General features: G+C 41.2%; 1 protein-coding gene across 2 annotated transcripts; it reads left to right on the top strand.

The window, feature by feature from the left end:
• Positions 1-7,033: 7,033 nt before the first annotated feature.
• LOC139556038 (single-minded homolog 1-A-like) lies at positions 7,034-26,739 on the top strand. 2 transcript variants are annotated; one of them, XM_071369517.1, is made up of 12 exons: positions 7,034-7,587; positions 9,211-9,735; positions 13,824-13,906; positions 14,279-14,368; positions 14,578-14,686; positions 14,804-14,889; positions 15,423-15,622; positions 19,676-19,782; positions 20,406-20,553; positions 23,290-23,455; positions 23,707-24,106; positions 24,749-26,739. In XM_071369517.1, the coding sequence occupies exons 2-12, from the start codon at positions 9,561-9,563 to the stop codon at positions 25,543-25,545; spliced, it is 2,361 nt and encodes a 786-aa protein (XP_071225618.1). In that variant the 5' UTR covers positions 7,034-7,587; positions 9,211-9,560; the 3' UTR covers positions 25,546-26,739. The 2 variants fall into 2 exon arrangements, with proteins under 2 accessions (XP_071225618.1, XP_071225619.1); XM_071369518.1 differs by lacking the exons at positions 7,034-7,587; positions 9,211-9,735; positions 13,824-13,906 and having other exon boundaries at positions 14,301-14,368; positions 14,582-14,686.
• Positions 26,740-27,797: the final 1,058 nt, after the last annotated feature.

The raw sequence follows: 27,797 nt of genomic DNA on the forward strand, positions 1-27,797 counted from the left end.
AACACACACACACACACACACACACACACACACACACACACACACACACACACACACACACACACACACACACACACACACAGACTAAACTCAATGGGGAGGGAGGAGAGCTTCTCTAAGGCCAGAAACAAACAGCTAATCCACACACATCATGTGTCATCGTTGGCTTACACGCCCAACCGTTTCAATTATACAGCACAGAATGTCAGTGAAATCATAAACTCTCCTGCATCATTCTCTTCTCACTCTCCCAATCTGAACATATTTCCTTTACTATCAGTTTACTATGACTTCCTTCCTTCCTTCCTTCCTTTCTCTCTCTCTCTCTATCCCTCTCCCTCTTTCTCTATCCCTTTCCCTCTCTCTATCCTTCTCTCTCTCTCTATCCATATCTCTCTCTCTCGCGCGCGCTTTCTCTCTCTCCCCCGCTCTCTCTATCTCTCTCTCTCGCTCTCTCTCCCTGTCTGCCCCTCTCTCCCTGTCTCTCCATCTTTATCTATCCCTTTCCCTCTCTCTATCCTTCTCTCTCTCTCTTTATCCATCTCTCTCTCTCTCTCTCTCTATCCATCTCTCTCTCTCTCACGCGCGCGCTTTCTCTCTCTCCCCCGCTCTCTCTATCTCTCTCTCTCGCTCTCTCTCCCTGTCTGCCCCTCTCTCCCTGTCTCTCCCTCTTTCTCTATCCCTTTCCCTCTCTCTATCCTTCTCTCTCTCTCTCTATCCATCTCTCTCTCTCTCTCTCTATCCATCTCTCTCTCTCTCGCGCGCGCGCTTTCTCTCTCTCCCCCGCTCTCTCTATCTCTCTCTCTCGCTCTCTCTCCCTGTCTGCCCCTCTCTCCCTGTCTCTCCCTCTATCTCTTTCCCTCTCTCTCCCTGTCTGCCCCTCTCTCCCTGTCTCTCCCTCTATCTCTTTCCCTCTCTCTCTCTCTATCCCTCTCCCTCTCCCTCTCTCTCTCTCTCTATCCCTTTCCCTCTCTCTATCCTTCTCTCTCTCTCTCTATCCATCTCTCTCTATCTCTTTCCCTCTCTCTTCCTGTCTGCCCCTCTCTCCCTGTCTCTCCCTCTATCTCTTTCCCTCTCTCTCTCTCTATCCCTCTCCCTCTCTCTCTATCCCTTTCCCTCTCTCTATCCATCTCTCTCTCTCTCTATCCATCTCTCTCTCTCTCTATCCCTCTCTCTCTCTCTCTATCCCTTTCCCTCTCTCTATCCTTCTCTCTCTCTCTATCCATCTCTCTCTCTCTCTATCCATCTCTCTCTCTCTCTCTCTCTCGCGCTTTCTCTCTCTCCCCCGCTCTCTCTCTCCCCCGCTCTCTCTATCTCTTTCTCTCTCTCCCTGTCTGCCCCTCTCTCACTGTCTCTCCCTCTTTCTCTATCCCTTTCCCTCTCTCTATCCTTCTCTCTCTCTCTCTATCCATCTCTCTCTCTCTCTATCCATCTCTCTCTCTCTCGCGCGCGCTTTCTCTCTCTCTCCCCCGCTCTCTCTATCTCTCTCTCTCGCTCTCTCTCCCTGTCTGCCCCTCTCTCCCTGTCTCTCCCTCTATCTCTTTCCCTCTCTCTCTCTTTCTCTCTCTCCCTCCCTCTCTCTCTCACTCACTCTCTCTCCCGCTCTCTCTCCCTGTCTCTCCCTGTCTCTCCCTGTCTCTCTCTCTCTCTCACACACACACACACACACACACACACACACACACACACACACACACACACACACACACACACACACACACACACACACACACACACACACACACACACACACACACACACACACACACACACACACACACACACACACACACACACACACACACACACACACAACACACACACACACACACACACACACACACACCTCCCTTCTCCAGCCTTGTTTACTTCCCCTCTTTCTCCCCTCAGATGAGGTGCAGCCAATCAAGTTATCAGGATCCTGCCTGATAGTCCATTACTCTCAAAGTGGTATTGATGAGAGAAAAGGGGAAGCCGAATAGGACTGGAGGGAATGAGGAAATGAAAGAGAGAAAATAAACGACAGAGGTGAATTTCCCTCAATGAACCTGGCATTTCCACTTCACTGAAATGAAATCTTACATCTAAACCCCAAACTTGAATGAAGGAAGATGGTTTGGGGTGAAAGAGAGGGTTTTTTTAGTGAACCAAGCTCACAAGTTCAAAAAGCTTTGCCTGGCATCTGAAGATTTGTGTTATCTCCCAAGCTAATGGTCTGACTTTAGCTCCGAGGGCTAACATAGACTTATGACATGCAGGAGACCCGGGGTTTGAATGCCAGGCAGTCAAATGGGTTCAGGACGCAAAATGTTTACAGACATAACCTGGTAACATTCCATTATGATAATGCCACTGTTATTATCAACGTGAATGTTTCTTAGATGATCATGCTCCGTGTTTACATTTCTAGCCAACAGCTGATTGGACCAGCCCCTCCTGCTGTGTGAAATCTGTTGTGTTATTTCACCTCCCACGAGGAGAGAAGATTTCACCGGCTCTACCAAAAACTCCTGCCAACACTATTAGCATTGCATGATGGGACGTGGTCAGACCCGGGTTTCGGCACCGTCGGCTTGTATCCGTTCTTTAAATAACCTTCACCCGTTTCATTCCCTTTCTTTTTTTATTTCCGTGCTGTGGAGAATGTCAGGCCTGGCTTCCCACGGTGATGCCTGATTTGTAAAAACACAATAAAAATGGAAAGAGCGGTGAGGGTCGGGAGGTGCATGGGGGAGGGACGTGGGAGGCATGGCTTCCCTGTTGTGACAGCCTGCGCCGGAGCATTAGCAGGATGTCCGGGGTGGGACAAAACCCCATGACCACTCAGGGGCTGAAGTCATAGGCTCATGGCTCATACTCACAGACCATTTCCTGTTCCTATTGGCCTGACAGGCTGTATATCAATCCCTGTACAGGAAGAAGAAAACCTTTCAACAGGAAGTTATCTTAAAATACTGGTCTCTGTAGATTAGCTACTAGTCAATCTGGTTTTTTCTGAACATCTAAATCTGACTTTTTGTCATGGTGATGTTTATCCAGAGCCTGATGTATTTTAATCTGATTTCTTTTTTACCAAGAAGCATTTTTTAATAAACTTGAATATATTGTGTCTGAATTTGTTGAACATTAGGCAACCATCTTTTCAAGCACTGTAAACCGATGACCGAAACTCCTATTTAATTGGTGAATGTAATATTCTGACATGTGCAAACATTTTAATCTCAGAAGAAACCTGAAAGGGCTAACAACTGTCCATAGACAAGTTTCGTATGGAAATGAGTGAGTGAGTCACAGAGAGGGATAGGCTCCTCTGAGATATCTACTGCTTTGAATAAGGCCTGGGCAGGCTTCAAAGGGCATAATGTAGTGTTAGAAGGTGCGGTCAAATAGAAACAAATTTTATTGGTCACATACAAATTATTATCTGATTTTATTTCGGGTGTAGCGAAATGCTTGTGTTCCTAGCTCCAACAGTGCTGTAGTATAACAATACACAACAATACACACAAAAATATATATTGTTAAATGTTCTCTGGGTGAGGGTGTGGTCTATCACGTCACTAGTAGATGTATGTGTTGTCACATACTCAGGGAGATCACACCATCTAACTGAGGTGACTGGATCTGTACTGACAGGCTGCCAGATGTGTTGGTTTGTTTGTGTGTTTGAATAGTCCTCGTAAGTAGCTGTCTAAGTTATAGGGTAAAATGTAAGGAACACATTGCATTTGTCTAATAAGCTCTCATTCAGACTTAATGGAGGGGGAAAAATGGTCCCATTTATTTTTCCATGGGGTGCTAAATCCCAATGTAAGGTCTCACTCTCTCTCTCATACACACACACACGCGCGCGCACACACACACACACACAATCTGTTGCTGCAGTGGGGTGGAGAGCTGCTCTTGGGCATCTCCAGAATCCCCAATTATCGCAGGATGCAGCAGCAATTTAAGTGGTAATTGTGTGCGTAATGAGAGGGGCTGGCTCGCAGCCGGGCGGTGCGTCCGCGCCCCTATCACCGCGCCGGCTGAACCAGCCTCCCGGAGCGCCGGCCGCTAATTAAATAAGTGCATGCGCCGCGGCGTTCTCATCTGATTTACACGATGGAGATTAATCCTCGGATAAATATGTTTGACTGATATCGGGATATTTTGCTATTTCAATGGCTGACGCGCAGCTTTCTCTCTGTTCCATAGTCTGTTTCATACTCTGTCTCTCTCTCTGCTGCCTTTTTGTGTGTGTTGTTCACTGTCTTGAAACCTGGTGTGCTTTGCATCACCTTACTATAGAGATAGGGGGTGAGAGGGAGCTCATGTCTTATTAGGCTACACGTGAATTCACATGGTCAGAAAAGAAAGTGGTAAGATATGTGCAATGTGAGAGAACACAACCCACTGGGCACACACTGGTTCAATCAACGTTATTTCCACGTCGTTTCAATTAAATTATGTTGAACCGACGTGGAATAGACGTTGAATTGACGTCTGTGCCCATGGGTGTAGGCCACCGAAGCTCCAATAGGAAAATAGCTCTTGAGCCAGGCATTTTTATTCCCCGAATCCGATGAACTAATTTGTCATTTGTGTTTACTGATATTTGATATTTACTGTGAAACGATTATTCGATATTCACCGTAGGTCGTATAACGCAGACGGACTATGTCTACAGGTCAGTAGACATAATTACCAAAATAGAGCTTTAGCCTCCGAATAGGTTCAGCCTATGCAGGTAAAACCAATGGACTATATCAGAGGTTACTATACCGAATCAAATGATACTTTACTGACGTTATTGTCCGAGTGGGAATATTTGTTGCAGTATTATGTAGGCCTACACGTTTAAAAAATATAATTATTTAAATATATATGGTATATATTTGTATGTCTTAAATGTTGGCCTGCTGTGCACAATCGTTTCTTTCTGATGTAGACTATACAGAGCTATAGTAGGCCTAGTTGATTGTGTGGTGTATAGGAAGTAGAATACATTATCAAATCGACTTGCTGTAGCCTAATTGAGTGACAATATGTTTTATATAAATAGCTGGTCACCTGCATCCGCCCACAGAATATGGGTTGTACAATTATTTTTGACAATTTCAACTTGTCAACACATTTGACTAAAAGCTACTAAAATGATAACACTATTAAGGATACAAGTCTCAAAATGATGTGTTGTTGCATAATGCATTATACAATGTGGGCCTAATGTAAAGTGTCACCAAAGTGTTGAATGTGAAACATAGCTGATGTGAAACATAGCTTGTGAAATTAATTCCTAATCGGCAAAACTCCCGGGATCCCGAGTGGATCTAAGCAGTCTAAGGCACTACATCTCAGTGCAGGAGGCGTCACTACAGTCCCTGGTTCGAATCGAGGCTGTTTCACATCCGGCCGTGATTTTGAGTCCCATAGGGCGTCGTCCAGGATTGGCCGGGGAAGGACGTCATTGTAAATACGAATATGTTCTTAACTGACTTGCCTAGATCAATAAAGGTAAAACAATAGGCCTAGACCTGTTCCATAACAGACATTGCGTTTCCTCTATCGATATTTCGTCTGTCAAATGGGCTTGAAGACGTGGAGTATGGCCTATATTCAATTATTTTATTCCCCACTTAAACCGTTTAATCGGCAGCACGTTTCTTATTTTATCCGCAGGTTACCTGCGTCATTTGGCTATTTCGTATGCAACGTGCACCTGCGATGATTTTCTATGCCTCAGTCGCCGCAGGTGGATTTCGCATTAACAACTGGACACCCGTAACCAAAGCCATGAGATATGTCAATCCAGGACGAGGATAAAATATAAAAGATATAGGCGGTCAGAATTAATTTGGGCCTCAAATGTGTGTGTGTGTGTGTGTGTGTTTGAGAGAGAGAGAGAGAGAGAGAGAGAGAGAGAGAGAGAGAGAGAGAGAGAGAGAGAGAGAGAGAGAGAGAGAGAGAGAGAGAGAGAAAGCCAGAGGGAGGGAGAGAGAGAGTGGATATGACTAAAAAATTATGTGTTCAGAATAATTTGCTGCTATTTTTTCTCAATTGCCACTTTCTTGATTATAAGCAAAATATACAACTCGACTTTCCTATTATTACATTTGAGTAATTTAGCAAACGCTTTTATCCAGAGCGACTTACAGTAAGTGCATTCATCTTAAGGTAGCTGTAAGGTAGCTGTATGACAACCATAACAGTCATAGTCCATTATTGCTTGCAATACTGAACACGTGGACTGCTGTTAACAGCAGAAGCCCGGAGCGGTAGCCTTTTTCAAGACCAAGACATCGATTGCATGGTATAATAAAAAACTATCGCGTTTCGCAATAAATAAACAAACTGATGCTTTGTGATCCAACTGAAAATAATCACTGCGGTGACGGTCAGGTTTTGTATTAAAAACCGACATCACCGATATAGAGTCCCAAATTAACGAAATAATATACATAAATCTGAATGTATTAACCAATAATATGATTTCTGTAGGCTACACTGTAAAACTACAACAACATAAAAATGTTGCCAATGTAAGGACCATGTGACAAAACGTTTTAAATGTGATTTTAGGTCTGAAACATAAATAGCCTATAGGCCTATTGAAATATAACTTTTGAACGAATAATAAAAACGTTCATTTATACCCATATTATTTAATTCAAGTGAACTAATACTCTTAAATGTGTGTAATAGGCTAAGTAATAACTTCAGATAAAACATGCCACAAGATCGGCATTATATCGCTCCATGCAATCAAAGATAAACAAACCCCCCCAAAATTACAACAGAAAATGTTAGTGGTAGCCAAAGCAATTGTAAAAATATCGCGTCAGTAATGTCTTGGTTATTGGCGTGTAATTGATGTGTTATATTAAACTCGTTGGGCATAGCACAGCTTGATACAACAACAAAAAACGTACTATGCGGGGAAAGGAGACAATTTGATTTATTCGAGTAATTATAACCAGATCTCAAACGAAGCAAGCAGGGCACTCTAAAAAAAAAAAGACTGTAGGCCTGCCTATATGTGCATTGGTGCGGTTCAGAGCGCCTCATGGTTGATTTAGCTATGTAAAACCGACTACATGTAGCCTATCATTCCCCAATGGATAGCCCATTAAGTTTAGCTGTGTGATGAGCGCATATGCTACAGCTATCGCCAGACAAAACAGTGACGTCCGTCCACAGTTTCCTCCAGGTTGAGCTCTCTCTGGGTCAGAAGTGAACGTTTCACACAAATCCTACTTTCACTACGGTCTCGTGTGTGTTTCTTTCAAGAATGTCCAATGAGAAAGTCGGCCTCGATGTCTTGCTACCCAATAAGAACGCCAGTGGCAGTGGGCTGGTCCTGAGCAGCTCGAGAGCGAGATTGAGATAGTTTGGAGACGAGGTCTGGACATGAATTCCACTCCTCTAGCGTCCCTAATTTAGAGAAGTGTATGCAGTGAGGGGTCTGTGCGCCTTTCCACGTGGAATTCCGATAGGAGCTGGGACTGAACTAACTGGCTCGAGTGGTGAACTCGGTTCAGGACAGGTGGAATCCCCTGCGGGCATCGCGAGCGTATTGAAGGTTATGAGATCTTTTCATTCTCTGAGGTAAGTAGAAAACATCGAAGAAATGTAGGCTATATATTTCCACATGCTATAGGCTTGGTCATTATAGTAGTATTCTCATTCGTTTGTGTATGGTTTATTATTATATGTGATTTGTTTTCGATTACTGTTATTATTAGGCTATTATTATTATGATTATGATTTGATGTTGTTGTTGTTATTATTAAAATATGCACTGTAAAAAGTAGGCTAATTAGTTCCGTTAAAAAAATAAAGGTTTTGTGGGAACCCGTTGCCTAGAACCATTCGAGTAACCCAACTCAAAGTATGTCAGTGCTTAAAGTAATAAAGTGACATCAGCACCCATATGGTTATCTTTTTAAGTTGTAAATACTTAACTGTTTTTGTGTTTTCTGATCTTTTTGACACTAAATTGAATTATGTATTCTGAACTATAACAATTGAAGTAACTTGAACATGAATATTTGTTGTAGTGAACAGAAAAATGTAGGGTCCCTTTTACTTCAATTAGTAACCTTCCTCCCAGGTTTTTGTTCTAGTGTAAGTAGTAAGTAGTTCTGATTAGTCATTTTCAGTGGTCGTGTCTTAAGGTTCAACATTGTTTTCTGTATTTGACGATTTGTCATTTGAACCCACCTTAAGCAGACATTGTTGAGCACGGTGCTCACTCCTCTATAACTGCAGGTAGAACTGTAAACATTACAGAATGCTGCATTAGCCTCTGTCATTGTGAGTGGTGCACAATCTGACCTTGTTGATGGTGGGAAAGACTTGTCTCATTATTGAACATCAATTTGCCTGACTGTTGTGATATCCATTCATCATGATCAATTACACTTCATAGCACAACAAACTGCTTAATACTCTTTTAGAAACACCTTTCTTTGTTCAAACATGCATAGAACATTGTGTAAAAGTATCATGAAGTCTAAAAACGTTGAATTACCCACAATCCTCTAAAAACAGAGCCACATAGCACTATTACCTATTCATAACTTAATCCTTTGATATCAGCACAACACATTTTAATCTAGTGTCTGACTACTACTTTATTATGTTAAAGTAAAGATGTAAAACATTATAGAATCAAGTAAGAACAACGTATTTAATACATGTTAGATATACTTTAAAATATTAAGTCATCTAACTTGTAAAAACTCAATATTTTTAGATTAGCAGAACACAAATAAATAAAGTATATTATTAATAATAAATTATTTAATTAATAAAGTATAAGTATATATATTTACTCAATAATCACCTTTTTGTTAACAGTACTCAAAACCTTATTAAGTGGTACGAGATCTTATTGCCCTCTGAGTTAGTACCACTTTTATGATTTGAGTTCTACTGATTATTGAAGATGTTTGAGTAGCCACTACTCAATTTATGTAATGAGTTAGTCAGTTACTTTTTACAGTCTATGAGCAAACAACCACATTAAAGCCATAATAAGGCCACATTGTCACATGCATAACGCATAATTAAATCCATATATTAATTTGACTATGATAGCCTAAACGTTTTTGTTTGAAACTTAAGGTATGCGTTTTGGGATGAAAATTAATTTTTACTTGTCGATTAACAAGATATTGGTAGGCCTATAATGATATTATGGCGTGTGTTATGCACTTTGTTTTTCAGGGCATGGAGGAATGCCAGTCTTGGCAGTTTACACCGTGGACAGGCCTCTTCCCATTCTAAGTGAGAATTAATGGCGTGTGCGTTCAAGAAATTCTCCACACAAGACTAACACGGGATATCAAATTATCCATTCGGCGCTTGGTTCGGTGAAGGAATTCGGGTATTTTCTGAAGTGCATTCTCAGTTTGTAACTGAGAAGTGTCGCATGTTTTAGTTGAAAAATAAAAGTCAAAACCATGACAAATAAACAAAGCGGAAATCTGTAATCGTTTTTTGATGGACCGATATGTGAGTAAAGTAATGATATAGCCTAACATTTAACAAAAGGAGGGAGAGAGAGAGAACACACAATGAAGGAGAAATCCAAAACTGCCGCAAGGACTAGACGAGAAAAGGAGAACAGCGAATTTTATGAACTGGCCAAAATGTTGCCTTTACCCTCGGCTATCACGTCGCAGCTGGACAAAGCCTCTATAATACGACTGACAACAAGTTATCTGAAGATGCGAATTGTCTTTCCTCAGGGTATGTATATTTTCAGATTCAACAATTCACATTTCTTTTATATGCAATTTGCCATTCATAGGCTAGGCTATAGGCCTATATGTATTTGTATTTATCTTTATAGCATATCTCTTATCTGGATTCTTAGTTTTGATTTTATTTATTCACCTGCATTGGCATACTGATTACGGTATTATAATTGTATAGCCTAATGTGTTTATTATGTATAGGCATATGCACATTAACATAGCGTTATAGCCTATTGCAGCTGATAATACCGTCCTGTAATGATAATACTATAAATCTATTTTGATGACACCTGGTAGCTGCTGCATTAATTGACTGGTGCAGTCATTGCTGATGTTGTTATCTTATTAGCCTGTCCCATGTCTTTTGAGCTATAGATATTGCTACAATACCGCTACAGAATAGGCTAGTGTGTAATTTCATACTTGCGTGCGTGTGCCGTGTGCGAGCCGTGTGCGGGCGCATGCGAATGATAATCGTGCATCCCTGTCTCGGCGCGCACACGTTTACGCCATTTTCGGGGTCAGAGAATCGAAAGGCGTAGGTAAGGAAGGCGATTAGCCACAATCTTCGCCCGGTTTCAACAGGCTGCTTTGCTGCGTGACAGAGAACAAGCCGCACCAATTACATAAAACGCCCAGCGTGCCACTGGCCGACCTCAGGCTCGAAACAGAGCCCTGTGATTGAGCGGGAGTAATTGATCCACTCAAGCCGCTTTTGCTTTTTCCGGATAAAGAATGGAATATATGAACTCCGGAAAATTGCTGAAGATATAGGGTGTGGTAAAGAATAGCATATAGGCTACACATGTGGATCTATTGGCTATTTAGGCCTGCACTGCAGGTTTTTATCTTTGCCATAAAGTTTCTCACTTTGGGGTTTAGGTAAACTCATGACAAATGCAAGGAATTACGATTTTTCAATAAGCAGGCCTATAGTTTAGGCCTATTGCGTCAGCCATATCATGACAGTGTTATGGCAGATCAGCTAAACTGAACGGACACTTCACGTAGACAATCACAGGTGCACGTTGCAAGAAATTACAAGGTAGACTACTTAGACGTGATGATAAACAGTAGCAGATATGACTGATTACTTTTAAAACTCTGCCAGCAGTTTAAAACCAATTCAGGATCGGTGGGTCCCCTGCGGGATGGTTGAGCTAACGTACGCTAATGCGATTAGCATGAGGTTGTAAGTAACAATAACATTTCCCAGGACATAGACATATCTGATATTGGCAGAAAGCTTAAATTCTTGTTAATCTAACTGCACTGTCCAATTTACAGTAGCTATTACAGTGAAATAATACCATGCTATTGTCTGAGGAGAATGCACAGTTTTGAACATGAAAAGTTATTAATAAACAAATTAGGCACATTTGGGCTGTCTTGATACAACTTTTTTTAACAGAAATGCAATGGTTCACTGGATCAGTCTAAAACTTTGCGCAAACCCTGCTGCCATCTAGTGTCCAAAATCTAAATTGCAACTGGGCTGGAATAATACATTATGACCTTTTGCATTTCAAAGATGATGGTGCAGCAAAAAAACATCTAAGAAATGGTTGTTTTTTTCTTTGTATTATCTTTTACCAGATCTAATGTGTTATATTCTCCTACATTCCTTTCACATTTCCACAAACTTCAAGTGTTTCCTTTCAAATGGTACCAAGAATATGCATATCCTTGCTTCGGCGACTGAGCTACAGGCAGTTAGTTATATTTGGGTATGTCATTTTAGAGGTTTTAACTTGTGAATAGCACGTTTTATAATGCTAGTACATTTTATGACATATAGCCTAGGCTACTGATACAAAAACGAACGCCCTAATTTGGAATGCTTTCTCTGGGCTATTGGAAACAATATGAAAGTTTGTGTTTGCATTAACCTATCAGCCGTTATGTTTTATAAATCACTGATTCTTGCTCATTAGAATAATCATTAATATATTTTATTTTGATTGTGCCCAAGTAGGCCTAATTGTGCACATCATAATCAATTATTGTGTATATTGTCTATATAAGACACATGCCATTGAAATTGACAAATTTAGCCTATAGCCTATTTGATCATCATTTGTTACTATATTTGACTACCATTACGAAAATATATTTTTTTCTGCGGTTTGATGGAAGTTATCAATTCCTTGTAGCAAACGTAAGCCTATATGAAATTTAGATAAAATAGCAGCAAGAAAATGTATTTCGCACTATGATTTACATCAATAGGCTATACGCATTTTTAAAAAGGCCTGTATTGAAATGGAAATGTTTTGGTATTGACACTAGGCGTCCGTTATTTATTTATTTTTTATTTCACCTTTATTTAACCAGGTAGGCCAGTTGAGAACAAGTTCTCATTTACAACTGCGAATTATGAAGAGAGAAAAAATACAATACGCCTAAATAAAAAAGTCTAACAGTCTAAAACAAAAGAAAACAAAAAAGACGTTGTCGGCTCAAACTAATAGTCAATGGTCAACAAAGGCAATGGCCTATTTGTGTATGCCTACTTGCAGCCACTGTTGGGCTAATGTGTTAACAATTTGTAATGGGTTAGGCTATTGTAACTGGTTAAACCGTCCAAGTACAGCTTGTCTGAAACCTCGTAAGCATCTGAAAAATACCCTAGAGCAGAGACGAGAGATGTTAAGTTTCTCTGTCACATCGCCTATACGCTATTTGTTTGGGGCACTTGACGTCAGTTAGACAGTACTTCAAACGCCGGGTGCATCTATTCTTTGCCTATTATATTATAAGACACGTAGACCTGATGATTCACATTGAATCCGACTTCGCTTCGTGAATACATCAGACAAATTAGTTTAAGCTGCACTCATTGTGACCCCTGTGGTAGGTGAGTTGAAGTGTGAGCAAAGCACAGCTCGAGCCATGATTGCAGCGGCTAGTTGAATATGGCGCGCGTCTGTCAGAAAAGACAGCCAGACAGGCCTACACAACAGAATATAATATCTTATATAATCCTATATAGATTCATGTGAAAACATAAGCATACAATATTAATATTACATATAAATGTTTTAACAGTTTCAAAATTAATCACATTAATTGATGCATGTGTTTTGCGGTCATTGTCATTGTGCATTTTCGAAAATGTGTCCACGCAGAATGCCTACTTTCGATTGGTCAAGTATGGAAGTGAAATTAACCAATGTCTAAAAAGAGAAGTTCTTGCAAAAAGTGGTGTAATTGCGAAAATATCAAATACGTGTTATGTAATGTATAAAGGAACTAAGTATAACCGGTTATACCCTCCTCGTCCATTAGGCTACTCTGCATGTCTGCGTCAAGCTCAATGTAAACCAACGCTGCAATGCTGTTGGCAGAGGATGAGGTTACTTTGCATGCTTGCAGAATGTAAAATAATTTCTCCACAGCAGCTGGGCTCATTTGACTACTAAACAAATAAGGAGATGAACCGTTCAAGAAGCTATTTCAAATGTTGACCAAATAATTTGTGTATTTTTTGTTGAGCTGTGTAAACGCAAATTAATCGTTTGGACAATATTGAAATGTGAAATGGTGATGGATTATTCGAGTTTTTACTCAGACCCTGATTGATTTTGTAGGCTATGATTAGCATTTTTTTCTATAGCCAAGAAGAGCCGCTTCGTGTTATGTAGTTTCATGTTCAATGGATTTGCAGTTTTGATATTAGGCTATTTGCTTAATTTCGATCGATTTTTGCCGCATTTTCTTCATCGTACTTTTACACAAATAGCTATGTATTATTAATAATATGATTAATATATCAAGGATACTGCCGTAATAAACGCCATAATAAAGATGCATTGTCACATGCGTTATGTGTATTATTGCACGACTATGGTTTACCTAGGGAAAAGTAGCATAGCTGATAGGCTTTGTTGGCGGCAGGTAGCCATAGTGGTTAAGAGTGTTAGGCCAGTAACAGTAAAGGTCGCTGGTTTGAATCTCCGAGCGGACTAGGTGAAACATGTGCGGTTGAGCAAGGCACTTAACCCTAATTGCTCCTGTAAATCGCTCTGGATACGAGCGAAATGACTCAAATGTAAATGTTGGCGTTGCGCTTTGTTTCAGGTTTGGGTGAGGCTTGGGGTCACACGAGTCGAACGAGATCTTTGGACAATGTAGGACGTGAGCTGGGATCCCACCTTCTCCAGGTAATTTGGAAAGTTTAGCCTATTCATTTATTGGCAAAATCACTGCAAAATATAATTATTTAAATAGCCTACTGATAATGAAAAATACTTCTTAAGATGTAGACATGTTACATTTGAGTTGATTTGATAGGTGGGACCCCACATACTGCAGGTAATTTAGAAAGCTTAGGCTACTAATATAATTTTATAAAATCATAGACAATTATGTACAATATTATATATTATACTAAACATGAAAATAATAATTCTTAAGCTTTATAGGCCTACCTAGCCATCTTAAGTTACATTTCGTATTTGAAATAACATGCGGTGAGTGCTTTTGAATTAATATTACAGTTGATCTGTGCATTAATTCATTCCTTTTTTCGACAGACACTGGATGGCTTCATCTTTGTTGTGGCGCCGGATGGAAAGATCATGTACATCTCCGAGACTGCATCAGTCCATTTGGGACTCTCTCAGGTCTGCACCTGGTCGTATTCACTTATTTAGTGTTTTAGTTTTTTCAAGTTTTAGGGAGTGGAGTCTTTTAGGCTAGTATTTGTGCCTATACCATTTGCACTAAGAGCGCGTGATATGTTTAAAACGTTATTCGTGTTAGATATTATGGAATCATGTTTGAATTGTTTGAGTGATTAATAACATTTAATTACCGAGGTAATTCTTAACAGGTAGAGTTGACCGGGAACAGTATTTACGAATATGTCCACCCCGCCGACCACGACGAAATGACCGCAGTCCTGACTCCACATCAGCCGTACCACTCGCATTTCGTTCAAGGTAGGCTAGGCCTATATGAATACAGTAGGCCCAATTCGGAGAGAATGAAACCACATCTCGAATTCATTTTTGTACGTTGGATAAATTGACTACTATATTTTCTGTCTTCTCTCCCAGAATACGAGATGGAGCGCTCTTTCTTCTTGAGGATGAAATGCGTACTGGCGAAGAGAAACGCTGGCCTCACCAGCGGTGGATATAAGGTAGACAATTAATATATGGAAGTAGACCTATATATTGTTGTCTGAAAAATGATATCGATGTTGCATAAAAATGCTATTGATTTAATAGACAATTGACGCCAAATTGATTTGCGCGTTATTACGCGTAACGCTAGGCCTACGGATAGGTTATGGAAATGTTCAAATATTTTCAGTACTAAAAGCTTCGAACACACGGACAGTGATATTGCATTTTGGTACACCAGAACTATGTTAATCTCCAACGAAACGCTGCGTTTGCCTTACAGCATTGCGTTGCAGAGGCAGTTGCAGTGCGTTGGGTATGGTGCATGCGTTGGATTTATCGAACTTATGCGTCAAACTGTATGCGTAGACGGCTTGACAGATATGGTAGCAGAAGGTGAATGTTGAAACTGTTGTTTCGCGCAAAAACACTGTCGGTGTGTTCGAAGCGACAGCATAGGCGCATGCAATTAAAAAGACAGCGGACCTTTTTTTCAACAACAATGTTATGAGTAGCAAGAGTTGTCTAATTTCCCTATCAACCACACCAGGTAATTCACTGCAGCGGTTACCTGAAGATCCGTCAGTACAGCCTGGACATGTCGCCTTTCGACGGCTGCTACCAGAACGTGGGCCTTGTGGCGGTGGGACACTCTTTGCCTCCCAGCGCTGTGACGGAGATTAAGCTGCACAGCAACATGTTCATGTTCAGAGCCAGCCTCGACATGAAACTAATCTTCCTTGACTCGAGGTAGGCCTACAGCAAAACATACACAAAAAACATGGGATTAAGCCTATGATAGATATGGAGGAAAATAATTTAATAACATAGGCGTAGAGCAGGTGTTTTGATGAGCCAGCCATTGCATAAAAGGGCTCAAGTTTTTTTTAATGTAGTATTTTTTTCTTCTTTTCCCGCTAGTTCTCTGACAGTTGTTACATTAGTATTAAGTCCACAACTTAATGTTATAAAAACAGTATAAAATTCACTAACATGAAATGCCACAATATATTACATTATGATTTGTTTTACAATGTCTTATTGAATCTAAAAACTGAAGTGTTTTATTGTCTTAAAATGGAGTTCTGGACCAACTGTGGTCCAATTTAGCGAATGTTCTGTTCCTTAGCATGAAAACAAGTTTGGATCAAATAGAACTCTAAGCATATATTGATACATGGAGGGAGAACAGTGTATATATTAATGTGTGGAGGGAGAACAGTGTATATATTGATGTGTGGAGGGAGAACAGTGTATACATTGATGTGTGGAGGGAGAACAGTGTATATATTGATACAGGGAGGGAGAACAGTGTATATATTGATGTGTGGAGGGAGAACAGTGTATATATTGATACATGGAGGGAGAACAGTGTATATATTGATGTGTGGAGGGAGAACAGTGTATATATTGATGTGTGGAGGGAGAACAGTGTATATATTGATACATGGAGGGAGAACAGTATATATATTGATGTGTGGCGGGAGAACAGTATATATATTGATGTGTGGAGGGAGAACAGTGTATATATTGATACATGGAGGGAGAACAGTGTATATATTGATACATGGAGGGAGAACAGTGTATATATTGATACATGGAGGGAGAACAGTATATATATTGATGTGTGGAGGGAGAACAGTGTATATATTGATACAGGGAGGGAGAACAGTATATATATTGATGTGTGGAGGGAGAACAGTGTATATATTGATGTGTGGAGGGAGAACACTGTATATATTGATACATGGAGGGAGAACAGTGTATATAGTGATGTGTGTCAGGAGAACAGTGTATATATTGATACATGGAGGGAGAACAGTATATATATTGATGTGTGGAGGGAGAACAGTGTATATATTGATACAGGGAGGGCGAACAGTGTATATATTAATGTGTGGAGGGAGAACAGTGTATATATTGATGTGTGGAGGGAGAACACTGTATATATTGATGTGTGGAGGGAGAACAGTGTATATATTGATACATGGAGGGAGAACAGTGTATATATTGATGTGTGGATGGAGAACAGTGTATATATTGATGTGTGGAGGGAGAACAGTGTATATATTGATACATGGAGGGAGAACAGTATATATATTGATGTGTGGCGGGAGAACAGTATATATATTGATGTGTGGAGGGAGAACAGTGTATATATTGATACATGGAGGGAGAACAGTGTATATATTGATACATGGAGGGAGAACAGTGTATATATTGATACATGGAGGGAGAACAGTATATATATTGATGTGTGGAGGGAGAACAGTGTATATATTGATACAGGGAGGGAGAACAGTATATATATTGATGTGTGGAGGGAGAACAGTGTATATATTGATGTGTGGAGGGAGAACACTGTATATATTGATACATGGAGGGAGAACAGTGTATATAGTGATGTGTGTCAGGAGAACAGTGTATATATTGATACATGGAGGGAGAACAGTATATATATTGATGTGTGGAGGGAGAACAGTGTATATATTGATACAGGGAGGGCGAACAGTGTATATATTAATGTGTGGAGGGAGAACAGTGTATATATTGATGTGTGGAGGGAGAACACTGTATATATTGATGTGTGGAGGGAGAACAGTGTATATATTGATACATGGAGGGAGAACAGTGTATATATTGATGTGTGGATGGAGAACAGTGTATATATTGATGTGTGGAGGGAGAACAGTGTATATATTGATACATGGAGGGAGAACAGTGTATATATTGATGTGTGTCAGGAGAACAGTGTATATATTGATGTGTGGCGGGAGAACAGTATATATATTGATGTGTGGAGGGAGAACAGTGTATATATTGATGTGTGGAGGGAGAACAGTGTATATATTGATACATGGAGGGAGAACAGTGTATATATTGATGTGTGTCAGGAGAACAGTGTATATATTGATGTGTGGCGGGAGAACAGTGTATATATTGATACATGGAGGGAGAACAGTGTATATATTGATACATGGAGGGAGAACAGTGTATATATTGATGTGTGGAGGGAGAACAGTGTATATATTGATGTGTGGAGGGAGAACAGTGTATATATTGATACATGGAGGGAGAACAGTATATATATTGATGTGTGGCGGGAGAACAGTATATATATTGATGTGTGGATGGAGAACAGTGTATATATTGATGTGTGGATGGAGAACAGTGTATATATTGATACATGGAGGGAGAACAGTGTATATATTGATACATGGAGGGAGAACAGTGTATATATTGATGTGTGGATGGAGAACAGTATATATATTGATGTGTGGAGGGAGAACAGTATATATATTGATGTGTGGATGGAGAACAGTGTATATATTGATACATGGAGGGAGAACAGTGTATATATTGATGTGTGGATGGAGCACAGTGTATATATTGATAAATGGAGGGAGAACAGTGTATATATTGATGTGTGGATGGAGCACAGTGTATATATTGATACATGGAGGGAGAACAGTGTATATATTGATGTGTGGCGGGAGAACAGTATATATATTGATGTGTGGCGGGAGAACAGTATATATATTGATGTGTGGATGGAGAACAGTGTATATATTGATACATGGAGGGAGAACAGTGTATATATTGATGTGTGGATGGAGCACAGTGTATATATTGATACATGGAGGGAGAACAGTGTATATATTGATGTGTGGCGGAAGAACAGTATATATATTGATGTGTGGAGGGAGAACAGTGTATATATTGATGTGTGGATGGAGCACAGTGTATATATTGATAAATGGAGGGAGAACAGTGTATATATTGATGTGTGGATGGAGCACAGTGTATATATTGATACATGGAGGGAGAACAGTGTATATATTGATGTGTGGCGGGAGAACAGTATATATATTGATGTGTGGCGGGAGAACAGTATATATATTGATGTGTGGATGGAGAACAGTGTATATATTGATACATGGAGGGAGAACAGTGTATATATTGATGTGTGGATGGAGCACAGTGTATATATTGATACATGGAGGGAGAACAGTGTATATATTGATGTGTGGCGGAAGAACAGTATATATATTGATGTGTGGAGGGAGAACAGTGTATATATTGATGTGTGGCGGGAGAACAGTATATATATTGATGTGTGGAGGGAGAACAGTGTATATATTGATGTGTGGATGGAGAACAGTGTATATATTGATACATGGAGGGAGAACAGTGTATATATTGATACATGGAGGGAGAACAGTGTATATATTGATACATGGAGGGAGAACAGTGTATATATTGATACATGGAGGGAGAACAGTGTATATATTGATGTGTGGAGGGAGAACAGTGTATATATTGATGTGTGGAGGGAGAACAGTATATATATTGATGTGTGGCGGGAGAACAGTATATATATTGATGTGTGGATGGAGAACAGTGTATATATTGATACATGGAGGGAGAACTGTGTATATATTGATACATGGAGGGAGAACAGTGTATATATTGATACCTGGAGGGAGAACAGTGTATATATTGATACATGGAGGGAGAACAGTGTATATATATTGATGTGTGGATGGAGAACAGTGTATATATTGATGTGTGGATGGAGAACAGTGTATATATTGATACATGGAGGGAGAACAGTGTATATATTGATACATGGAGGGAGAACAGTGTATATATTGATGTCTGGAGGGAGAACAGTGAGGACATTAATACATGACAGTCTCAGGAAAAAATAAAGCAATGTTATTGCACTGACTTCTGCCATGACTAAAGAGAGTGAGACATTTTTGGGGTTGATGAGTCACTTTGTCCTCCCTCCCTCCCTAGGGTGGCAGAGCTGACAGGTTACGAGCCACAGGACCTCATTGAGAAGACCCTGTACCACCACGTCCATAGCTGTGACACCTTCCACCTACGCTGTGCCCACCACTTGTGTAAGTTAGTTACAGTAGGTTTGGCCCTGCCTCGTCACACTCTACCTTTTACTTTACTGTACTTTAGGCTACTTTACTGTACTTTAGGCTACTTTACTGTACTTTAGGTTACTTTACTGTACTCTAGACTACTTTACTGTACTTTAGTAGTCAAACACATTTCTGAAATACATCAATTTTATCACAAAGATTTCAATGAGTGAACAAAGGATAAAACTACAAAATACACAAGATAGTAAATGTGATAAAACACAGAATGTCTTGGCACTAGACATTGATCTCTACACACACACCACAACAATCATTGGTAACCAAGTGTCTCAGACTAGAATAGCCGATGTCTCCTGTAAATGTTCAGATGGTTCTTCATGTTGAATCATCTGAAACATCTACCGCTCGTTGGCACACAGCATGAGGTCCTTATAACCCACCGCCACAACAGTAATCAATGGAACACCCCTACCGCACTCCTCCTACATTGTTATTGTGTGTGCTACTTTAGAATGACCCATTATAGGTCAAAACAATCTAAACTAAGATGTCTCTTCCTCTCTTCTCTTCTCTTCTCTTCTCTTCTCTTCTCTTCTCTTCTCTTCTCCTCTCCTCTCCTTTGATCCTCACAGTGCTGGTGAAGGGCCAGGTGACCACTAAGTATTACCGTTTCCTAGCCAAACAGGGGGGCTGGGTGTGGGTGCAGAGCTATGCCACTATCGTCCACAACAGCCGCTCCTCCAGACCCCACTGCATTGTCAGCGTCAACTACGTCCTGACGTGAGACTCATTCAATTCAATTCTCTTTCTGAACTGCATCATAATCTGAACCTGGGGAAAAGCGACATTGAGATTCTGAACTTAATGAAAGGTGCTATATAAAGTAAATCTATTACTATTATTATTATGAGGATGATGATTATTTATTATTATTATTATTATTTAATTCAATTCAATTCAATTTGACTATTACTATTATGATGACGATGATGATGATAATAACGATGATGATGATAATGATAATGATGATTATTATTAGAAATTCAATTCAATTTGACTATTACTATGACGATGATTATTAATAATAATATTAATAATAATAATGAATTCAATTCAATTCAATTTGACTTTATTAATCCCCTAGAGGCAATTAAGATGGCATTGTCAGAGCAGAAGCAACAAACAATTACATACATAAACATAAAAAAAACTCTACATACAAAACATGACCTTCTCGTGGACCAAGGTAATAGTGAAATACCAACAAACTTAGTTCATGACCCCAGCTACACTGATAGTGGGTAGGGCTGTGTGTACCTCTCACATTCACAGTTCATTCCCTTTATGGCCTATCTGCACTACTACACCTTACTTTACACAGATATCGAACATTTGTATTTTTTTCAGGTAGATGTGTGTCAAGAGAGCCCAGATGTGATAAGACCTTTTGAGAACAGTAAGATAAACATTGGGGGTAAAAACCTACTTTCAGAATTGACCTGGTGTCTGAGGAAAGAAAATCTATACCACAGTGAACTGGAAATCAATAGCCATCTCATGTTGGATGTTCCTTGTTAGGTTTGGTTGATCCAGACATAGCTCTTTAATCTCTCTCTGTGTGTGTGTGTGTGTGTGTGTGTGTGTGTGTGTGTGTGTGTGCCTGTGTGTGCCTGTGTGCAAACGTGTTTAGGCCGTCTGCCGGTCCACTCTTGTGTAATTACTATTGTGTATTGACCTCAACCTCCAACACACTCACAAACATGACTCAATATGGAATCAGGCTTCTCTAGTGTGTTCATACTACATGTATAGCTTATAATCAGAAGTAAACATGTTTTGAATGAATTCCACTCTGTGAGATACAGTACATCCCCGGTAAATACACACCAAGTACTGTTCAAATACTGCTGAATTTGACAATACATACTAAAGAGCAGCTAAGCCATCCCGTCACCATAACCTAAGCATTTTAATCCATTAGCTTCCATCATGTCATTAATAAATCATGATTCGGAGGTGGAGAGCCGCTGGCATATTTCAGATGGGAGTTAGTCTGACTTTGACCGACAGGTGGAATTCAGCTAACACAGCTGAGTTTGCACTAAAGCCTATAGCAGCGCTGATGGCTCGAACACAAGTCACAGAGAGGACACATATAATGCAGAACAAGTCACCACTACTGTACCTGCAAGAGCCAATAACCATGTCTGTGTTCCAATTGTCACCCTCTTCTCTCTATATATATATATAGTGAACTACTTTTGAGTAGGGCGCATAGGTCTCTGGTCAAAAGTAGTGCACTATATAGGGAATAGAGTGCATAGGGCTCTGGTCAAAAGTAGTGCACTATATAGGGAATAGAGTGTCATTTGGGACGCACACTATGTCGCACAAAACACTGACTATCCAAATATTTCCTTTCAATCGTATGGTGTCACACACATAAAGAACGGGTCATATTTAGAAACATGTTATAGTGACTGGTTGACTGAGGTCAGAGACAGGGCACAGGGGTTTCAAATGCCACGGGCTGGTATATCTTACTGCTGATGTGGTAAGTTAAGAATAGGGCGGTGTTTGCAGAGCGTCTGACACAGGAACCGTTTCATGGTATTGACGTCTGATAGAGTTCAGGGAAAGGACAGTGGGTTAGAATGATAAAGGTGGCGTATATATTATCTTATATGTACATAATGAATAGTCAATGTTGGGAGAAATGTATTCAATCTAGGGGGCGGTGTGTGTGTGTATGGTGTGCATGAGGTGTGCATGTGGTGTGCGTGCGGTGCGTGTATGGTGTGTGCGGTGTGTGTATGGTGTCTGTGTGTGTGTGTGTGTGTGGTGTGCGTGCATGCGGTGTGTGTATGGTATGTGTGCGGTGTGCGGTGTGTGTATGGGTACACTTTCACTTCAAGAGAATGTAAACTGAGACTAAGGAGTAGATTAACGATAAGCATGGTGTTGACGTTATGGGAATGGTTGTAATTCGTGTGTGCGTGTAAGAGTGTGTGTGCGAGTGTGTGTGTTCTACCAATGTTTGTGCCATAGCATTGAATCATTAACTTTGCTTAGGGTGTCTGTTGTGTTTCTCATAGTGAAAAACAGGAGTGCTAATCTCCCAACCTAGTTTATTTTACATCATATTTTCATTTCTAACAGTCATCACATTTATGCATTAATCAATACTCAAAAGAAAGTGTTCGTGAATTATGTCTCACTCACTATCAAAAGTAAATATTGTCAGACTTTGGTGTTTACATTGAAGTAATTACTTGTAGTACGTCATATTATATATTGCCATAACTTCTGTGAAATAAGATGTTTTAAATGTGCTCACTACACGTCAAGTCATACCTCTCAGTGAAAGCCTGATGAAGTTCTATTGACCGAAACATTGGTTGAACAATTAATTCAATAGTATGTGGAGCATTCAGGATTACTAGTGTGCTGGAGTTTCTTCTATCTTCAAATGTGCTCAATACAAAATGGCGCTCTTCTGTGTGTCTGTGTGTGTAGAGATACTGAATATAAGGGAATACAGCTGTCCTTGGACCAGATGACCCCTAGCAAGCCAGCGTTCTCCTACATCAGCCCTCCGAGCACTACAGACGAGAGGAAGGGCACCAAGCCCTGTGTAACACACACCAAGGCCAAAGTCAGAGTGTCCCCCTATCCACAGCAGGTAAGACACTTGGTACCTCTGTGGTGTACTTGTTCCCTAGCATAGTAATAAGAAGAGCATCTGTTTCTCTCTCCTGTAGACCCCAAACTCCCATGCTCTCTTAGTCACACAGCCTCGTTGTGTTGTGTTGTCTTGTAATCAATATAATGTGTCTTTAAGCCAAACGTCACAGAATATTGAGATGTCGTAAAGCCATCTTTTACTAATTTAATATATAGTTTAAACCTCAAATATTTTCTCTTTTCCTACAGTTTTCAGCCTTTCACCCAGAGCGTTCCGAGTCCGACCAGGACAGCCAATGGGGAGGTAGCCCGCTGACAGACTCTGCCTCGCCTCAGCTGCTTGACCAAGGGGAGGGAGCGGAGGGCGGTGCCTGCGCCTACAGACTCTACCCCGACTCCGGCTCCCTGTGCTACGGCCTGGCCCTCTCCGAGGAGGACCTAACGCACACCCACACCCCCGCCCAGCCTCACATCCCCGCCTGCGACCGTGGTGCCCGTTGCCAAGCTGGTCGTTACTTCCTGGGCGCTGCTCCCCAGTCTGGACGAGAGGCCTGGTGGGATGCCACACGCTCTGTCCTCTCCCTGCCCAAGTCGTCTCTGGAGAACGGCGAGGGCTACGACCTCACTTCCTATCACAGCCTGGTACAAGGTAAGGCGCTAGGGTGACGGCCTCCACCATCTGGAAATATGGGTTGTGTCCCAAATGACACCCTATTCCCTATGTGGTGAACTTTAGGCCCCATAGGGCCCCGGTCAAAAGTAGTGCACTATATAGAGAATAGAGTACCATTTGGGATGCAACCATACAAATCCAACTTTTCCCTGGTAGCTTGTTTACCAAATGGACCGTGGACATTATGGTCCATGCAAAGTTGTTTCTTGCCAGTATGCCGATTGTTACCATCTGTTGTGCAATAATTGCCCACTGTTGAATCCAAGTTATTTCACATTTCATGTACTCAAACTGAAAGACAACTCCCAATGGTGCTGCTGCCAAGGAATGCACTGTCTATTAGGGATTTACAAGACATGATCAGTTCTATGCATATTATCAAATGTCATTTCATGTAGATGGATAAATAAATCTGTCAGTATATTCCAAAATGCTATTCTTCACTCCAGTCATATTTCAAGTTTGTATTAATAGCCACATAGCGGTCATAGGCAATGGGTATTACATAAATATGCAGTAAAATCATGAACCGTGAAAATCATAGCGATATGTCCTTTTGGGTTGGGGCTAGTATTATTACATCAATGTGGAGACTTGTGGTGCCATTTTGTGTAACAGGAAGGGGCCACTGGGACGAGGAGAGCGTGGTCAGCTCGCCTGAAGGGGGCGGCGGCTCCACCAGCGACTCGGGTGAACGTTACCGCAGCAGCACTGGCGGCGACCATTTCCAGGCGAGCCCTCAGGAGCCCAGCAAGATGGAAACACTGATCCGTGTCACGCAGCAGATGATCAAGGAGGAGGAGAGCCGCCTGCAGCTGCACAAAGGGCCCCTGGACGCCCTGGGCCCAGTGGGGGGTCTCTCCAACAAGAGCCACAGACCCTGCTCCTTCACCCCCTCCTCCCTGCCCCTCCTCCAGACTGCCATGCCCGGCGTCGTGTGTCGTGGCCCGGGAGTCGCCGACGGCATCAACCTCACCCTCACCTCCGAGCGCCTCCATCACTGCAACGACGGTGGAAATGTTTTGGGTTCCCACGACAACGACGACAAAAACACGGCCAGCCCGGCCTCTCTGTCGCGCCTCAGCAGCCCCAGCTCCGACGGGATCCCCAGGTCGGGCCTGTCCGTCTCCAAAGACTACCTGCAGAGTCAGACAGATGTCTCGCCCCACCACCACCCCCCAGTGCAGCAGGGGAGCCCTCTGCTCTACCCTGCCCAGGAGAGGCAGCACCTGGACAGGCACGCGGCCTACGCCCTGACTGGCTACTCCCTGGACCACCTGTACGACGCGGAGAGCCTGAGGAGCTACTCTGGGCTGGCAGGAGCCCAGTACGGCATGCTGCCCCACATGAGGATGCAGGCCGACCAGATACAAGGACACAAGGGCACATCGGTGATTATCACCAATGGGAGCTGACCGTACATGACTGACATAAAGACAGACCAATCCTAGCATCTCATTGAAGGAGTAAATGTGGGACTTACAAACTTACTCCTCATACAATAGGGTCTGATCCGATTTTAGTGTCAAGATATTCCCCATAACACAGGTCTTCTCTGTCACACTTCACTGAGCCCAATAGAGTCCAATAGAGCCCAGACCCAGCAAGCAAAATAGTTGCAATAATGTCAGGCTGGCAGCTTTTGTTATGCCTTAGTCAGGTTGTATACTGATTATAAAATAACATTGTTTCAATGTCTTTTTACTGACCAGAAAAATACATCTTTAACTGTTTGTCATCTGGTTACCTGATGACATAGCAAACAAAATATGACATCCTTCCCATATGTCTTGATGTTATTATCATAAAAAAACAGGTTTAACTGTAATCTGCCATCTCTACAACAACAACAAAAAATGTTTACAACCAGAAACTGACGTCATTATGACGTTCCATGCCAAATTTTGCCCTCTGGGTAATTTAATTCCTCCCCTTGCATTGAACTGAGATGCTGTGGAAAGGCTATTCAAGTTTTCAGTGAGTGTCCAGCTTGGTTAAAGGTAAACCCAATGTTTTAGTCCCAACATAGTGTAACGCACCAGTAACTAGGCCTACCGAAATGATCATTTCCCAAGGTAGTAGACAATGTGCAATTCCATTACATGACCTCAAACCTGATAAAGCATTGTGTAACTTCCTCACAAAAACTTCAATGGAGGGTAAAAGTAGTTCTTTATAAAAATACTCATGTTTTTCTGTACTTAATTGTCAACATGTTGAATATTTCTTTTCTTCTCAATTAAATGTCATGTTTAATGTCAAAGTAGAACATTTGGTGGCAGGGTTGCTTTAGTTTCAATGTTGGCATTATCTGTGCATCCCATTTGCCAAATTTCCCTCTCTTAGTAGAAGTCTTAAGGCGTGACAACAACAAAGTTTATCACTTTAAACTTCTGGTGCTTCATCATGTGTTTCAAATTGAAAAAATTATATTGTTATGTTCACTTTTCTTACCCCAAAAAATATGTAAAGTATCTCTTGTGTAACTTTATTTATGATGTAAATATGTTCAGAAATTGCTTTCTTTTTTGGACAACAGGTCGTAAGTGTATCTATTAACTGGGGATAAAAAATATTTTGATTCTAAATACAGGTGCAATCAAACCCTCTTTGATGTCTTTGTTTTATTCTGGGCTGTAATGTGTTGGGGGACTCGGTTTGATCAAACTGGGGTGGATACAAGAGGGAAAAAGAACACTTTGAGAACACAAGCCATCACGGCATCACAATGCCGTTGTGACTCACTTTAACTTTAAAATGTTATTGCCTTTTTTCTCACATGTAAGACAGTTCCAGCAGTATAAGTACTTGCATATGTAAACACTTTGACCTTACCTTAGCAGTAATAGTCCTGCCATGTTTTCTAATGTAGTTAAGTTATTCAGATGTAGTCGTCCACCAGCATGCCTGTCTGGAATGAAAGGCTCCCTGACTGGCGCCTGAGAGCGAAGCTCCCATCACTCACTGTTGACATGGGCATGTGATGGACCGCATGTGTTACCAGCCAGCCAGCACTGACGTTCCAGGAGGTAGAGCCATTACACAGCTCTGTTGTCACCTCCAGATGAAAGCATAAGAAAGAGAGAGTGTGTGTGTGTGTGTGTGTGTGTGTGTGTGTGTGTGTGTGTGTGTGTGTGTGTGTGTGTGTGTGTGTGTGTGTGTGTGTGTGTGTGTGTGTGTGTGTGTGTGTGTGCGTGCGTGCGTGCGTGCGTGCGCGTGTGTGTGTGCGTGTGTGTGTGTGTGTGTGTGCGTGTGTGTGTGCATGCGTGTGTGAACTTACAGAGTAGTATGTTTTCTAATGTATCTAAAGGGGGGGTTAGGGCTGCAGTCCACTGGCCCTTTGCCTGATGTGCCCTTGAGGCTTTCACATGCAGAGCAACCAAATACTGGGCCCATCGCCCAGAACCAACAGTCTCCATAATAACCCAACCACACCCCCAACAGCCACCCCCTCCTCCATACTTCCTTGACATAGTCAAACAGCCTATCAAATCCATCGGAGCCAAATGACTCCTGGAATCCTGGCACTTACACAGAGGGCAAAACTGGTTGCAATGATGTCAGGATGACAACTTTTGTGAGGTTATGGTCAGTTTGTAATACTGATTGTAAAAGGATGTTTTTTAATGTCTTTATAGTAAATAGAAAAAGTATTCTTAATCTGGTT

Source organism: Salvelinus alpinus, chromosome 27, assembly GCF_045679555.1.
Source record: "Salvelinus alpinus chromosome 27, SLU_Salpinus.1, whole genome shotgun sequence".
Classification (NCBI taxonomy): Eukaryota; Metazoa; Chordata; class Actinopteri; order Salmoniformes; family Salmonidae; genus Salvelinus; species Salvelinus alpinus.

Bases quoted from the DNA above. Each gene is read 5' to 3' on its own strand.
- LOC139556038 (XM_071369517.1), top strand. From the start codon at position 9,561: ATGAAGGAGAAATCCAAAACTGCCGCAAGGACTAGACGAGAAAAGGAG. The intron at 19,783-20,405 runs GTAAGTTAGTTA...TGATCCTCACAG, and splicing joins ACGCTGTGCCCACCACTTGT to TGCTGGTGAAGGGCCAGGTG. The intron at 23,456-23,706 runs GTAAGACACTTG...CTTTTCCTACAG, and splicing joins TGTCCCCCTATCCACAGCAG to TTTTCAGCCTTTCACCCAGA.